This window comes from Eupeodes corollae, chromosome 1, assembly GCF_945859685.1.
Source record: "Eupeodes corollae chromosome 1, idEupCoro1.1, whole genome shotgun sequence".
Classification (NCBI taxonomy): Eukaryota; Metazoa; Arthropoda; class Insecta; order Diptera; family Syrphidae; genus Eupeodes; species Eupeodes corollae.
In genome coordinates, this window is record NC_079147.1 from 175899477 (window position 1) to 175915743 (window position 16267).

The 16267-nt window shown below is 31.9% G+C and overlaps 1 protein-coding gene across 2 annotated transcripts in view; it reads left to right on the top strand.

The window, feature by feature from the left end:
• Positions 1-16267, top strand: part of LOC129938399 (leucine-rich repeat-containing G-protein coupled receptor 5A) — a 94947-nt gene that overhangs the window by 54430 nt on the left and 24250 nt on the right. For both annotated transcript variants that reach the window (XM_056045934.1, XM_056045935.1), the window contains exon 3: positions 10966-11037. In XM_056045934.1, the coding sequence (XP_055901909.1) occupies positions 10966-11037 (72 nt within the window). The remainder of the gene's footprint in view (positions 1-10965; positions 11038-16267) is intronic.

The following is a 16267-nucleotide window of genomic DNA, read 5'->3' on the forward strand; positions in this document are numbered from 1 at the left end:
ATTAAAAATATGTTAAATTAGTTTTGGTGTGAATTTCTTTAAAAAATTGTGACAAATTTTCAATAGTATCAACTTTCAAAAATTAAAACCTGACTGAAAAAACACAGTATATTTTTTTAATTTAAAAATGAAATATAAAACGAAAATTTAAATTTTGTTATTATTATTTGTTTTATTTTAAAACAATACATTTCACAACTTTATTTATAATTTAATTTATGACGCGACGCGTTTCGGAACTTTTTCTTCAATCATCGGGCGTATAGTTGACATTTGTTTCTCACTATATTCGAGTTAAAAATTAAATTTTACCAATTTTTAGGAAGTACTCTTCAGTTTTCAATTTCAATTTCCAAAGTGTCGAAAACCAACTAGTAGCTTTTTTTAAGATTTATTTTTTTTTCTGCAGACAAACTGTCAATTTGGTTATTAACTTCTCATAGGAAGTTATTGTAATGGGTCCGATTTGTCAAATTGAAAATTTTGACATTTCTCGACGTTTCAAGGTCCCTAGAGTCGAAATAAAAGACTTTTAAAAAGATATCTGTGCGTGCGTGTGTACGTACGTTCGTACGTCCGTACGTTCGCGACGTTTTTTTCGTTGTCCATAGCTCAAGAACCAGAAGAGATATCGGCTTCAAATAAATTTTGTTATGCAGATAATAAGGCAGAAAGATGCAGAAAGGGCTCTCAAGAAAATTGCGTGGGTGGTTTTTTTTACCATAGCAGTTTGAAAAAAAGGTAAACATTTTGGTTAAAAAGGTAAAAATTTTGGTTAACCCTAAATATCTTACGAACCAAAAACGCTAGAGACTTGAATTAAATTTTATATAATATAGTGTAACGTAATACTAAACAGGTATATTTTTTGAAAAAATCAATATAACGTTTTTTTAAAATAAATCAATACAACTGAAAAAAAAATTTGTCACCTTCAAAATTTTACGACTTAAATATGATTTCTTCTCCAAAACAATTTTGTGCAACGAAAAATAATGTTTTTGATATCTGATAAAATTTTGAGAAAAATCTAATTGACAGTTTTTTTTATAAAAAATAAAAATCTAAAAAAACATTACTCAAAGTTGGTAAAAATTTAATATCGATTCAAATATCCTTTCAAAAACTTGAAATTTAGGCTTTAAACTTATTTTATCTTATAAGGAATATTGTTTTCAACATTTCAAAAAATTTTGAGAAAAATTGAATTGACGGTTTTTTTACAAAAAATAAAAACCTAAAAAAATGAATAAAAGTTGGTAAAAATTCATTTTCGACTCAAATATCTTTTTAAAACTTTGAGATAATGCTTCTTATTAATTTTTGCTTATAAGAAATATTGTGTTTAACATTAGGACAAATTTTGAGAAATATCGAATTTACAGTTTTTTTTACAAAAAATAAAAACCTAAAAAAAAATGTATAAAAGTTATTAAAAATTGATTTTCGACTCAAATATCTTTCCAAAAATTGTAGATATTGGCTTTTAACAACTTTTATCTTTCTACAAAATTGTTGTCAACATTCAGTAAAATTTTGAAAAAAAAATCGATTTGACAGTTTTTGTACAAAAAATTAAAAACCTAAAAAAAATTTACCAAAAGTTGGTGAAAATTGATTTTTGACTCAAATATCTTTTCAAAAATTTGAAATATTGACTTCAAACTAATTTTATCTTATAAGAAATATTGTTTTCAATATTCGATCAAATTTTGAAAAAAATCGAATTGACAGTTTTTTTACCAAAAATAAAACTCTAAAAAAAAAACAATTCTAATATTTGGTAAAAATTTACTTTCAATATAAATAGCTTTTCAAAAATTAAAAATATTGGCTTCAAACTTATTTTATTTCACAGAAAATATTGTTATCGATATTCAGTTATTTTTATATAAAAATCCAACAGTTCGTTTTTTCATTAAAAAAAATCTACAAAAAATAGTACGCAAGTTTGGTAAAAATGGATACGAGTACATATAGATAAACTTTTAGGCAAGACCAATCGACAGACTGGATGGGAAGTTAGCAGTGTGGGTCGCATCCCAGCCTCTTTTTTTCAAAACTATATCGGATGTCAATAACGTTTTTACTGATTCAATTAAAGTGTTCTGGAGGTAATATCATTTTGTATGAATATTTGAGGTTCATAACCATTCAAAATGAAGTCTTGGTTCCTGAGATATTTGGGGTCAAATAAATTCTTTACTCTTTTCTAAAGAATGATATAACCACCCCCTGGATTTATTGGAAATTCCAACACGCATATCTTGATATTATTATTTCCAAAACTCAAGTTGTTTGAAGACAAAAATTATCCTTAACGCACGTACACATGGACAACGCATATCATCATTGGCTTTAGTTCTTACGGCCTTGAAACTTGGAGAAATCTTAAAATGTTCAGTCTGACAAATCGGATCGATAGCTTCCAAATGCGAAGTTAAAAAGATGCAAAATATTCATTCTACATAGTGACACTAAATTTTTCCCAGTAAGCGAACTCATTTCATTTTGTCTAATTTTGTATTCAGATGTATGTATTTATGTATATATTTCCTAAGTAAAGTTTAAGGGGACAATTGCTAATTAATGCTGAATCAATAGTAATATTGTGTTTAAATAAAAGAAATATAGAAATATATAAAAATAGCAGGGTAATCTGGAGTAAGACTTAGAATTACATAACATTTAATTTTAAAGGCACACAGTAGCATATCCGTAGTCCGTCCACGAGGTGCCTCCGTCCAGTAATGAATAGTGTCATGTTCAATGTCTATAAGTCAAACTCCTTCTGGATTGGATCAATGAGGGTGTTCAGCAACACAACCGATAATCAATTTACACGTACTATTGAGGCCTAGTTTACACGGAGAAATATGTTTATGTTACGCGGACAAATATGTTTGTCTTATAGTTCTAAATAGTAAAATATCATTGTGTGAATTTAACATAGTATAGTTAATCATTTATAGGATCTATATACTACACACACAATTTCTTCTTGCAAAGACATTTTTTGAATCCTTGTTTGGTCCCAGTTAATTGTAAATACTCAGCTATACGTAGTAAAATATTAGTACTACGTACTTCTTTGATATCCAAAATACACTCCACCCAGACTGCGAATAAAATTATTATATGATTCCATTCTTTGTTCTTATCTGATAAATCTTTTCATCTGTTATTATTCAAGATCAAACCCATACAATTTCGGGCATCACCAAGTCCTTTGTTTACTTCTCCTTAAATCCTAAAACACAAAAAAAAAATCAAATGGGGTGGCGCAACAGTCCGTTGTGAACCAGGGCCTAGTTACTTACAACTCTCAACCATTCCTGTGTGCGAGTACTGTTGTCAGGAATGGAAGGGACCTACAATTTTATGCCGAATCCGAACGGCTAGTTTTTGAGAAAGCACTTTTTCATGACAAGAATTACTCTTGAAGGATTTGTCAATTCCTCGCAAGATGCAGTACCCGCGAACTTTAAAAAAAATCATATGGATAAACAAGGGAGCTTTTTATGACTCGTTTTTAAAAAAAATTTTGACTGTTGTTGTAGATTATCCCTAAAAAGATTACAAGTTTTTGCACTACTTAAGTTTTTGAGCACATCAATTCAGACGTAGTTCCTTTTCGTTACTTCTATTGCAAAATCGTAAATTTCATAAAGTGCACATATGCATTTTTTACAACTATGGTTCCGTCGATTCTTTTGAATAGATAAGTTATTATTACAGACTGGGCTTGGTTCTATCTTATTCACATTAAGTCAAGACGTAGATACCTGAAAATCCTCTTCATCATTCTGTTAGAAGATTTCAATGCTTTTCTCTAAATCTTCTTTAGTTTTAGTTTTTCATGATATAAGAAGATATACTAAAAATATACATAGAATTCCTAAAAAATATGGATTCGTGGCAAAATTTGGCATCGTATAGGTACATTTCCTATGAATTATATGTAATGACAGATACCATATATCTCCGGTAACAAAAAAATTTAACAAGTTGTCTACTGCCTTACACTTACGAGAACACATTTGGTACACTCAGGCGTATACGCTCTTTTTTCTAAAATTGTAATAAATGTTTCTTCAACTTATTATAATAATACATGTGAACTCAAAAGTTCCGTGCACAATACCCCACCTGAACAAAATTGTTGTAAGAGTAGGTAAATCTGGCGAAAGCTATGTTATTTTTCTTCTGACCGATTCTTAGAAGAAAGGTCTCACTAAAAGTGAACCATTTAGAAACTTTTTTCTCAAAAGAATGTAATGTTTGAAGATTTTCCTAACACTTTTTTGTGTGATTTTACCTTTTGAACTTGTATAATATTATTATCACTAACCAAGTGAACGTAACTGTATTGCTTTTTGATTATTTTGTTGGACTAATTCGAAGTTTTCCAGTATATTTGCTCCTTTAATCCTTAAACACGCTGCAACTTTTTCCAAAGAAAAAGAACAACAATAAAAGAAAAAACAGAGAAACAAAAACGATGTATTGAAAATGAAGTGTTTTCCATTAGGGATTAAATTTATCACCTAAAAAGAGTGTAAGTAAAGAAAGGACTTAACATAAATCTTTTTGAATAATTGGATTTTGTCGTGTTTGATGCAGAAAGAAAAAAACTTTTTTTTTCAAGATTTTGAATTTTTTTATCATCTTATACAGCTTTTTTCTTAAAACCGGTCAATTGGTTATTTTTTTTTGATAAGTCGTTCATTTTGTATTTTTTCAAAGTCAAAGATTTCACCATAAAATATTTTGAATAAAAAAAGTATTTTTAATAAAACAGGACAAACAAAGAAAAAAGAATCAATTTCTCTATTTTTAAAACTAACATCACGTTTCAAAATCTTTTGCTCGCAAAAACCATCAAACCAAAGCCTCCGAATGTGTCTCATGAATACAAAAAACAAACCATCAACAGCGCGCCGCCCGCCTTCTTAATAAGGTTGCCTACTTTTATTATGATTCGTAAAGACTTTTTTGCCAACAAACGAAAAAACCTCAATCAAAAACCAAAAACAGAAAAAACACATAATTTTATAGCTGTACTATGCCCATATTCCTCTCTGGTTATTCAAAGACCAACCAGCACGGACGGATAGAGCGTGCAGAATATGTGACGTTTGCAACAAGCTAACGGGCCATCAACGACACCCGTTTCCATGTGTCGTTCAATTCCCAACTATAGCCACTATACCCAACTGCTGTCTGCCTCTACTGTGTCAGTGCGCGCGTACACGCTCACAGCTATTTGTTTTAGATGATGAGCTTTTCTAGTCAAATGTGTCAATTCATGTTTCGTTGGCTCGGATTTCAAATCAACCAACCTGTGGGGGCTTAAGGTCTCTAGTCAAGTCCTCTTTGGAAATTGCAAGTGTATGGATGTTGATGATGACGAGGTGAATTTTTGTGCCGTGGGAAAATTACAATTTCAATCTGTCCTTCCCAATAAGAGAGGTCTCTATTTTCACACTCAGTTAGCACTCGCTTTGCGAGCTTAATTAGAATGCTTGAAGCTTAAGGTAAAATGATTTTTTACCAAATATGCCTTCTTAACTTCGTCTAGCAGGTACGATATTTACTATAGTTCAAAAAGTATGGTTAACATTTCTATTAACCTTGATTATAGTTATAGGGATTTTATTGTCTTATATTATCCATATGGTATCCTGATTTCTATATTTTTATTGATTTTAGACCCTAAATCTAGTTTTTATTATGACGTTTACATGGCTATCACTTAAGACATTAATTCATTTTTCTTTCTTATATTTTCTAAAGATTAAATTAATAAGATATTTTGCAATTGTTCTAAACACAAGTTTTTAGTACTAAATGAGAAAAATACACCGTTACACCAAATCAAAACTCTTGAATGAAAATTTTGGTCTCAAGACTTTTCACCTAACACCAAAGAATTTTTGATTAAGAAAATCGCCAAATTTGGATAATATTGAAAAAACACATATTTGATGATCATTTAAGACTTTGGATATTTTAGCTAATAAAATAGTCTTGTATATATTTTGTCTAATAAACAGCTAAATTTGAACGCTTAAGAGTATAAAAACTTCCTAACCCAGACTATAAGACCATCATCACCACCAGCGAAGTCTCAAAGTTGGCTCCTTTGTGTTTTCAAGAAAATGGCGATTCAACTTCATTTATTATGAATTTATTAAATACAACAAAGTAAAATCGACAAACTATGCTCGGCGTGTTAATTGGACGACATCAGGCGACGCGACGAACACAACTCTCGACAAAAATTCGTGCTGGCATTTTGGTTCATTGAAATAATAACCAAAAAAAAGAAAACTTTTATCTGATTGGATTTTAGTGCACAATTGGAATTTCGCTTAAAGGATGTGTGTAACTTTATGATGTCGTCTTTTTGTGCTTTTGGTGTTATGAGAGGGATGACATTTGACTTTTCTCGATGTGTCCTAGTTAATTAAAAATAAACAAACAAAAATTACAAAATAATAATAATTATATTGCAATGGTAGGTAGGCTCTATACTCGTATACCATAGGCAGCTGATGGGACGATGTAAGAAAAATGATACCCTTACCCACATTAGTATCTCATTGAGCATTGGAAGGTAGTCAGCTTTCATTATTAAATTTTATTTTCAATTAAAAGTATTTTAATTTGTTGACATATCATTTGTTTTGTTTGGTTTGAAGAACATGGTGGGTGCGATAAATCATTTGAAACGAATAATTAATAAAATCTTGTCTCGCGACACGTCAGAACCACAGCCATGTATGCACTTTGATGGATGGGGCTTTGTGAGGTAGTTAATCTTTTTTGATGACACATGTTTATGTTGACTAACTAAAGGAAATTATCGATTTTTTTATTTTTAATTCATTGTATTTGAGTTTTGAAAAATAAATCTGGTCATGAAACTGATCTATGAATATTGGTTTGAGTCAAAAGACAACAGGGCTTAATTAAGGAAGTAATTTTATGATTTTCACATAATGCCAATCATCGAATTATTTTATTTGACTGCAGAAAAACAAGTGAGATTCGTCAGTGTTCAAAAAACACAATGTATTAGATAAAATTCGTCTTATTAAAACTATTCACAACTATCAACTGCGCCACTGTGCTCCCTTATGTATTAAGTAAAATCTTGCAATAATACTAATTTAATGACATTACTTGAGGCTTGTTTAAAGAAAAAAAAAATTAGGCTAAAGTATTCGAAGGCATTAATGGGAAGTTATATATTTGAACCTTTTGAAGAAAAGTTAGTGTTAGGTACATGAGTCTCAGAAGTAAAATTACTTTTGTATGCGGAATGGAATTAAGTTACTTCGTTTGAGGTCTACCATTAAAACTCAAGGCTCAATTTAACAAAATCCTTTAAGTGGCCCTATATCATTCAAAACTCTATATAAGATTTGATACCAGGCTGAAGTTTTTTTTTTTTTGTTTATGCGCCTTAAAACCGTTCCCTTTAGTATATCCAATTCAAGTATAGGCTTCATGTAAATGAACTAAAAGGAGAACAAAAAGTAAGTATACGCCTGGGTGTAACTCAGTTGAAATTAAAATTTGAACACAGTAGGATTTACCAAATTTGTGTTCTCCATTTCAAAAGCATCAAATGTTGAAAAATAAAAACAAATGTCTCTAAATTTGGGATTTCTTAACTCAGTTATGTATTTAGATGCCACTTTTTTTATCTCAGTTCTTCCTGATGTTTTCTTCAATGTATGGCATGGTTTTATTCAGATAGTTTCCTAACTTTTCTTGGGCAGATATTTAATAATGTCAATTCCTCCAACAAGTTGTTTTTATTTTATGTTCACTGGAAATGATGTTTTTTAGGGATCTTGTTTTCAATATGGCAGCAATTTTTTCAGAGTAAGGCACTCGATTTATTCTTTGTCTGGTTTGCTTTTTTTATAATAAATAGAAATACTAGTAATCAAATTGAAAATACATAGTTCAAATTTATTACCAAAATAATTCAGTTCGCGTATTGTATCAATTTATTGAAGAAAACTTTTTTTGCGTATTAACTTCCGTCTTGGGTCTGTGCAATGGTCTCCATGATATTGTGATTTAACACCACTGGACTATTTTCTGTGGGTTAATGTAAATTCGCTTGCCTACGCAGATATACAAGACGCGTTTGCCGCTTTGGAATAAAATATTCGACATGTTTAAACCATGAATCATAGCTTAGATCATCACATTGAATAACATGCGTACAACTTCTTCTTTAAAAATACACGCCTTAAAAACACCCTTTATTTCAATGCTTGAAAAATATTTATTGGTAAGGGACAGGCTCCAATAATATTTTTAAAAAATAATAAAACTTGAGGAATTGAGAACCATATTAAAGAGAACCATTCCTAAGAATGCTTATCCTTGTTCATCCTTACATGAACTACACACACTAGTACTGAGATCTATACATTATTTTTTAGTAATATTTTTAACTTCCAATATGAAGTTATTGTAATGGGTCCAATTTGTCAAATTGAAAATTTTGATATTTTTCGACGTTTCAAGGTCCCTAGAGCCGAAATAAAAGATTTTTAAAAATATGTGTGTGCGTGTGTGTGTGCGTGTGTGTGTACGTACGTTCGTACGTCCGTACGATCATGACGTTTTTTTCATCGTCCATAGATCAAGAACCAGATGAGATATCGACTTCAAATACATTTTTTTATACAGATAATTATGCAGAAAGGGCTCTCAAGAAAATTGCCTGGGTGGTTTTTTTTATCAAAGCAGTTTTCAAAAAGCAAACATATTTTCACCTCGATAATTTTACGAAAACAAAATGATTTTATCTCCAAAACAATTTTGTGCAACGAAAAGGAACGTTTTTAATATATTGTAAAATTTTGAGTTAAATTAATTGGTTTTCGACTTAAATGTCTTTTCAAAAATTTAAGATTATGGCTTTAAATTCATTTTATCGTATGGGAAATATTGTTTCCAACTATAAAGTGAAATTTTGAAAAAAATCGAATTGAATTTTTTTATTACAAAAAATAAAAAACCTTAAAAAAAATTAAAAAAATAATGGCTTCAAATTAATTGCATTATATAAAAAAATGGTTTTCAACATTAATTATTTTGTATAAATATCTAACCGTCGTTTTTTTTATAAAAAAATAAAAATCTACAAAAAATAGTACGCAAAATTGTAAAAAAAAATGATGATCGGTTCTCGATATCTCGTGAATAATTGACTTCAAATTGATTTCATTCATTCAATTTGTATTTATTTATATACGAAATTAAACTATGAAGAAATCTTACTAACATTGGAATACTTTGGTTAACGACTAAAAATCTCGTAAACAAAAATAGATGTTCAAAATCAAAGTATTTCATCAAATGCAAAATATTGTTGGTTATTTTAAAATTTTATAGAATAATTTAACTGATAACGTTTTTAGAAAAACACGAAAACCTATAAACCTTTGAAGCAAGACAAATAGACAGACGGGATGGGAAGTTATCAGTGTGGGTCGCATCCCACCCTCTTTTTAACATTGAAAACTGGGTTGTTTATTTCAGGTCCTTAATGGTTGATTATAAATTTTTGTTAGTTGTTTTTTGGTTTTGAACAATTCGAAGAGCATACTGAAAAGAAATAAGATAGAAACAATCAATGATACAAATATAAACATATTTAAAATTAAGAGAACAAACAAATATTTAAAGCAAATGTATTCAAGAAATTTCATTACATTTTGCTTACGTTTTGATATTTTTCAAAAATTATAAACGACCACCTACAGTGAATAAATGAAAAGAGAAACTAAAAGTTGATTATAAATTCATAATTCAGTCACACTTCAGAAGCAAACTTCTAGTAATTCCTCCAACTATTATCCATACCTACCCTTTTTAGTTTTCAAGCGAATCAACAAACGCTTATTACATTTTAAATCTAAAATTAACTCATAGGTATATTAAAGCTGACAATAACACAACAACAAATAGTTGACAATTTTAAGACAAACATATAATTTTGCATTCATGAAGCGTCGCAGACTTCAATCAAACTCCTAAGAAATGTTTAACTTTTGGCAACCTCAAAAATGTACATAATTTAAAATCAAATCAGCCAGAAACTTACATGACTCATATGATATTTTTGCAGAGGTCTCTTTTAGTTACAATGATGGTATGAAAGTTAAATTTAGTTCAGCTTATGTATGTTAATGCAGGAACACACATAAAACCGTCTGATTCCCAACTCAAGTCAACCATAAGCATGAATGGAATTTAAATTAAAACCAGATGTCTCAATATAACCAAGACAAAACAATCAAAAGCCAATCTAGGACAATAAATCAAAACCTCCCAGCAATAAGTATAGAATAGGTACGAGTAGCGAGCTATGTCTTTATAGTGTGGCGAAAAAATTATCATCATCTGAGTGTTTTTAGTGTCTTCATTGGAACTACATATGTACGTAAATATAAAGATCCCTCAAAAAGGATAAATCCTTCATCTTGAGGAATTCTCGTAAAACAAAGTTTTCCTCGTAAACTTTAATCATTTATTCAGCATTAAACTATTTACAAAAGAACTCTCTCTCTCACTCCACTCCAGACTCCATTTCGGATATTTTCTTCCACTAAATTATACGACGACGGTAAAAAAAACACTTGTCTCCTTTATATTTTTGATATATGTCGAGGACAGATTCGAGAAAGTGTCCTTATCAGATTTATAAATTCTTCCAAAAAAATGTATGTCACGAAAAACAATTTATCAAATATTATTTTTGAAGTAAAAAGGATATTTTTTTGATCTAAGAAGCTTATAAAGAAATATTTTTGGGCAACTATTTTGAGGTTGATTTATATACGAATATAATATATCTATTTATGTATGTTTAAACTTTTTTTCTGATTTTTAAATTCTGATGTACATACCTTGTCTTTTGTTTATTTTCAGAGACTTAGGAAATAATAATCTTACACACTTAGGAGACAATTCTTTTTATATGGTACCAAATCTAGAGGAATTGTAAGTATATACTAAATTTATCATATACAGCATACTATATTATAGTACAGTGGTTCTTAAATAAGTCCATCTGGCAATGTGAAAGAAAAAATTAATCGTTGTATTTAGTTTTTAGTAAAAAAAAATCGGTTTTAATGAATATCTGTGAATTTTCTTAAGAAATACAAAAAGGACTTAAATATTTCAGTGAAATAAAAAACATTATGTCAAAAAGTCGGTATAGTTGTACGGTTTTTAAAGACTACATTTATAAAATTAGCACCTTAAATACATTTATCGACTCAATGAAACAGGAGACGTGGGGAATTGTCATTTTTCCAGGCGACAGTACCATTGCATATTGATTTCTTTGGTTCTGGATACTTAACGGGAATGTATATAAAGGTTATATGATTTAACCTAAATACCATCATTGTATGGGGTATACAAAGTCGTATGGAATAAAATACGTTGAAAACTCAATGCTTGTAATTTACCACCTTTTTCCCAATTAATTTTTATTTTCTTTATCTTACTTAGAACTATTAAGACATATAACAAGCCTACTTGTCAATAACGATTTGGACACTCTCAGTAAAACCATATCCTTATAATAATGCATTCCGGCTTAAAAAACTTTACTTAGAGTTAAAATTTCATAAAGATTTTGTATTAACCAAATAAGTTGCTAACAACACTTATGTCTCTTTTTCACTATCCTTGTTACTATTAACTATGTAAAGCAATTGCTTCAAGGTAACTTAAAGTTTCAAAAATATCGATATTTACCTCACCAACCATTTCGTGTGGAACGAAAATACAGAGAGATATTTATTTATTTATTTATCACATATCTTTAATGCTGTAGTTTTGTTTACAATACTGACTTAAATCTAAACTTAAAACTCAACAAAATTCAACTACTTATAGCAAAAAAATTAAAAATAAAATTTCAAATTTAAGATTGTCATTTGTAATACAAAAAATACTACAATGTCCCAAAGGTAGTACAAATTTCTGGTAATTTGTAAAAATACGTATGAAACACCACGTCATCCTCGGTTCCAACACTCGTCCACAATGACACTCGAGCTCGATCGATAAAGCCAATTTTCTTGCAGCACAGTTTGCAGTTGATTCGACGCTACCGGAAAGTGTTAGAGTCCTCCTGTTCTTAAGAGCGTAAACGATTCTATGGGACGAATATTTTTACGTACTCGTGCAGTTGCAAGAATACTGAAAGGCCTTGACATTCAAAAGTCCGCTGGACCGGATAGTATCTCCCCAATTGTTCTGAAGAGTTGTTTTTGAACGCTGGCAAAACCACTGCGTAAACTTTTCCATCTTTCCTACTCTACATGTCTTTTTCCGAGTGGATGGAAAATAGCATTTGTCCAGCCTGTCCCTAAAAAAGGCGAATCATCCTGTCCCTCTAACTATCGTCCAAAGCACTCGCGTCTCATTGCCAAAAATGCTGCCAGGTGCTTAGGATTTCTCCGATTTGTCACCCCTTATGATCTGGCTGTAATTTACAAAGCCTTCATCCGTACAAAATTAGAATATAATTAGCATATCTAGTCATGGTGCCCCTAAAATAAAGTTTAAATCTCTTGGATAGAAAACAAAAAACGGCTTTAAAAATGATAAGCCATAGAACTACAATCGAAACATTTACATCGCAAGAATACCGTAGTCGCAATGTCTCACGCCTTTCGTTGTTTTATAGATATTTTTACAAACAATGTTCTGTCGAATTAGCCAGTTGCATTCCACCCCTTAAACGATTCAGCCGTAATTATCGCACTTCCAGGAATGCTCATCAGTTTATCTTTGAGCGCAATTTCGGGCGTACTGTCAAGTATAGAGATTCTTTCTTAAATCGCATATCGAGAATGTGGAATGCTTTGGCCATTTTGATGTTCAGAACTTTAAGACCGTGCACCGGTATCTCCTCTTAAATCTTTTCCTTTTTTCCTAACGCTCGCAACGTGTTTAAATATAATAATATAAAGGGTACTAATAACCCCTTGAGTGCCTGTACTGCCTAAGCCTAACTCTGATTGAAATACAATCGACAAATAATAGATGGACTTGAACGGAACAACATAAAGTAGAAATTCATTTTTAGTTAACGGAATGACTTTTAGTTTAGTTAAAACAAAAATTAAAATTTTAATTAAAGCTAAAACATCCATTATTGCGCTAATTAAAAACTTTCGGTGATTATCCTTGTTCTATAAGCATAGGCCTCACTACAATAGTTGAATAGAAGCTACCAGTTGAAACCATTTAGATAACTCTTTACTTCCTCGATGAGAAGAACATTTCTACCAAATTAGTGACACTTTATTTCTTTAAACACGGGACAAACTCCAATAAAATGAAGGATGTCTTCCCTCTCTTGCAGATTACATAAACTACAGCTCCCCGCCGTTCGACGTGGAGTAAAGTTTAATTTGATGAAATCGCCACTAATGTTGAAGACGGTCCCTATGTTGTAGCACGAGAAAGAGCTTTTAAAGTAGTTATTTTCATTAAGATTGTAATTGATTAATGAATAATACTTTCACTCTGTTGAACTGCGAGCTTTTTCGATAAAGGCATATCTTTCATTTTCATCAGTCAGCTGGATTTTTTCATAAAAGATCTTTTTCCACTGGTTTGAGTTAGCTTCTGACAAGTTAATCGTTATTCCACAATTTCCGGAAAGTTTAACCCAATTTTTTCTTTTTCAGTGCATACTTAAGAATCATCTTCGGAAGTCTTGATTCTTCCATATTTATCACCCTTAATAAATAATCTGCATGAAAGCAGAAATAAACATTGTTGGTAACCCCGAATCCAGGAGATACATATATTTTGGCGTGTTGATTTTAAGGTAAAAGATTTTCCTTAGAAAGAACTACAGCAGGCTTTCGGTTTCCTCCTGTCGTTCTCTCTCACAAACTTGTGCAGCATAAAACATAATAGATTTGGCTGTAGCATTAAATACACTATATTTGGAGCTGATAGTTGTTAAATTGTTGCTGAAGTTTTTTTTTTCCAATTCTGGCATATTGCTGATTTCGCCTTATCTACTTTATTTTTTAGGTGGTTTTTCATTTTTAAATTGAACGATAATTCAATTTTTCAACAATTCACAAATTCAACATATATTGTATTTATAAAGAACAACCTTATGACACATCTGCCCTGACATCTTTAAATGTAGAGAGTTCGCTTCGGGAGTTAATTCATTTAATGCTTACTAGCAGAATAATTAACTCAAAACTGGGCAACTCTTCTAGAAGACGATTCGTTAGTAGAGGGACACCGTAAGGTGGTGTTCTATCCCCTCTCCTCTGGAGCCTAGTGGTGAATGAAATTATAACTAGTCTGGATGCGGAGGGTTTCAGAGTGATAGCTTATGCGGACGACGTTGCTATAGCAGTTTCAGGAAAGCATCTTAATATCCTAAAAGAACTCTTACAAAATGCATTGGACAGACTAATACTTTGGGCTGATCGGTGTGGAATGGGTATTAACCCACACAAAACCGATCTGGTCTTATTTTCGAGGAGATACAAAATTCCATTTGTCAACCCTCCCTATATTAAAGGAATCCAATTACAATTCTCAGACGAGGCTAAATACTTGGGTCTTGTCTAAGACAAAAAACTAAATTGGAAACGCAACGTACAGAAAGAGTCAAAAAAGCAACTGTAGCTTTCTTTTCATGCAAAAAAGCTATTGGTAATAAATGGGGTTTACAACCCAGAATCACCCATTGGCTGTACACATCGGTAATCAGACCAGTTTTAACGGACGGTGTGGCAGTATGGTGGACTGCTGTAGAGAAAGGTATAAACAGGGTTAAGTTTAATAAAGTCCAACGTTCAGCCTGCCTATGTATAAGCGGATCGCTTCGCACGACCCCGTCTGCGGCCCTGCACACCTTGCTCTACCTTACACCTCTTAACATATTTAGCAAACAAATAGCTGCAAACTCTGGTATTCGCCTCAATGCTTCGTCGCAGTTGACTAACAACAACATTGGCCACTCCGTAATTCTAAGGTACTTAGAATCAATTCCAAAGCACACAGACTACACCATCCCGCACCAACAATTCGATAGAAACTTCCAGATTTCTATACCTACCAGATCTTTTTGGGAGGGTAGGACATTCTTGGGGGATGACTGGATGAGTCAACCCATTTTTACACAGATGGGTCAAAAACAAAAGAAGGGGTTGGTGGAGGTGTGTACTGTGAACGACTGAAATTAAGTCTCTCATTCCGCCTTCCCAATCATTGTAGCGTGTTCCAGGCGGAACTTTTGGCGATAAAAGTAGTCTTGTCTTGGCTCAAAGAAAACGTGATATCAAAATCTGATATCTGTATTTTCTCTGATAACTAGGCCGCTATTAAATCTCTGGACTCTGTCTCTACAAACTCTATGACAGTCCATAACTGTCGATCATCTCTAATGGAGATGGCGCAACAGTTTAATATTCACCTTTGCTGGGTGCTGGGCCATACAGACATTCCAGGTAACTGTAAGGCAGATGAGTCATTCCAGGTAACTGTAAGGCAGATGAACTCGCCAGGAACGGTACAGTACAGCCCATCCTACCACGTTTGGCAAGTACTGGCATACCAATCGCTACTTGTAAACTGCTGCTAATGCAAGACGCTGTGAGGAGAGCAGGCACCAGGTGGAACAACATCACCACGTGTGAAGTCACTAAAAACATCTGGTCAACACTGGATTGAAAACGGTCAAGGTGCTTGCTATCTCTAAGCAGATCGCATACAAGCTCGATAATAGGTGTCATAACCGGACACTGTCTAATAGGAAAGCACGCCACGAGACTAGGCGTATTCTCAAATGATTTTTGCAGAAACTCTATGGACGATGAAGAGGAAGAAACGGTTCTTCTTCTTCTCTGCACATGCCCTGCTCTAGCTCGAAAACGCAAGAATTATCTAGGAGAATTCTTCTTTAACGATCTAAACGATCTAAATCATATCGGTATAATTAGCCTCTCAGGTTTCGTAACAGACTCAAGCTGGTTCCATTAAGCTTAGGAGGGAGCCTCAAGATTCACAATGGGCCATTAAACTGGCCTAAGTGTGTCCGTTTCCATCTTGGACAGCAACTATAACCTAACCTAACCTTATGACTTAGTTAGTCAAATGCATTGCAGGAAATAATAAGTTTCGCTATAGAACAATAATTCCTAACTACATTTTAAGAACCTTTTCTATGGAC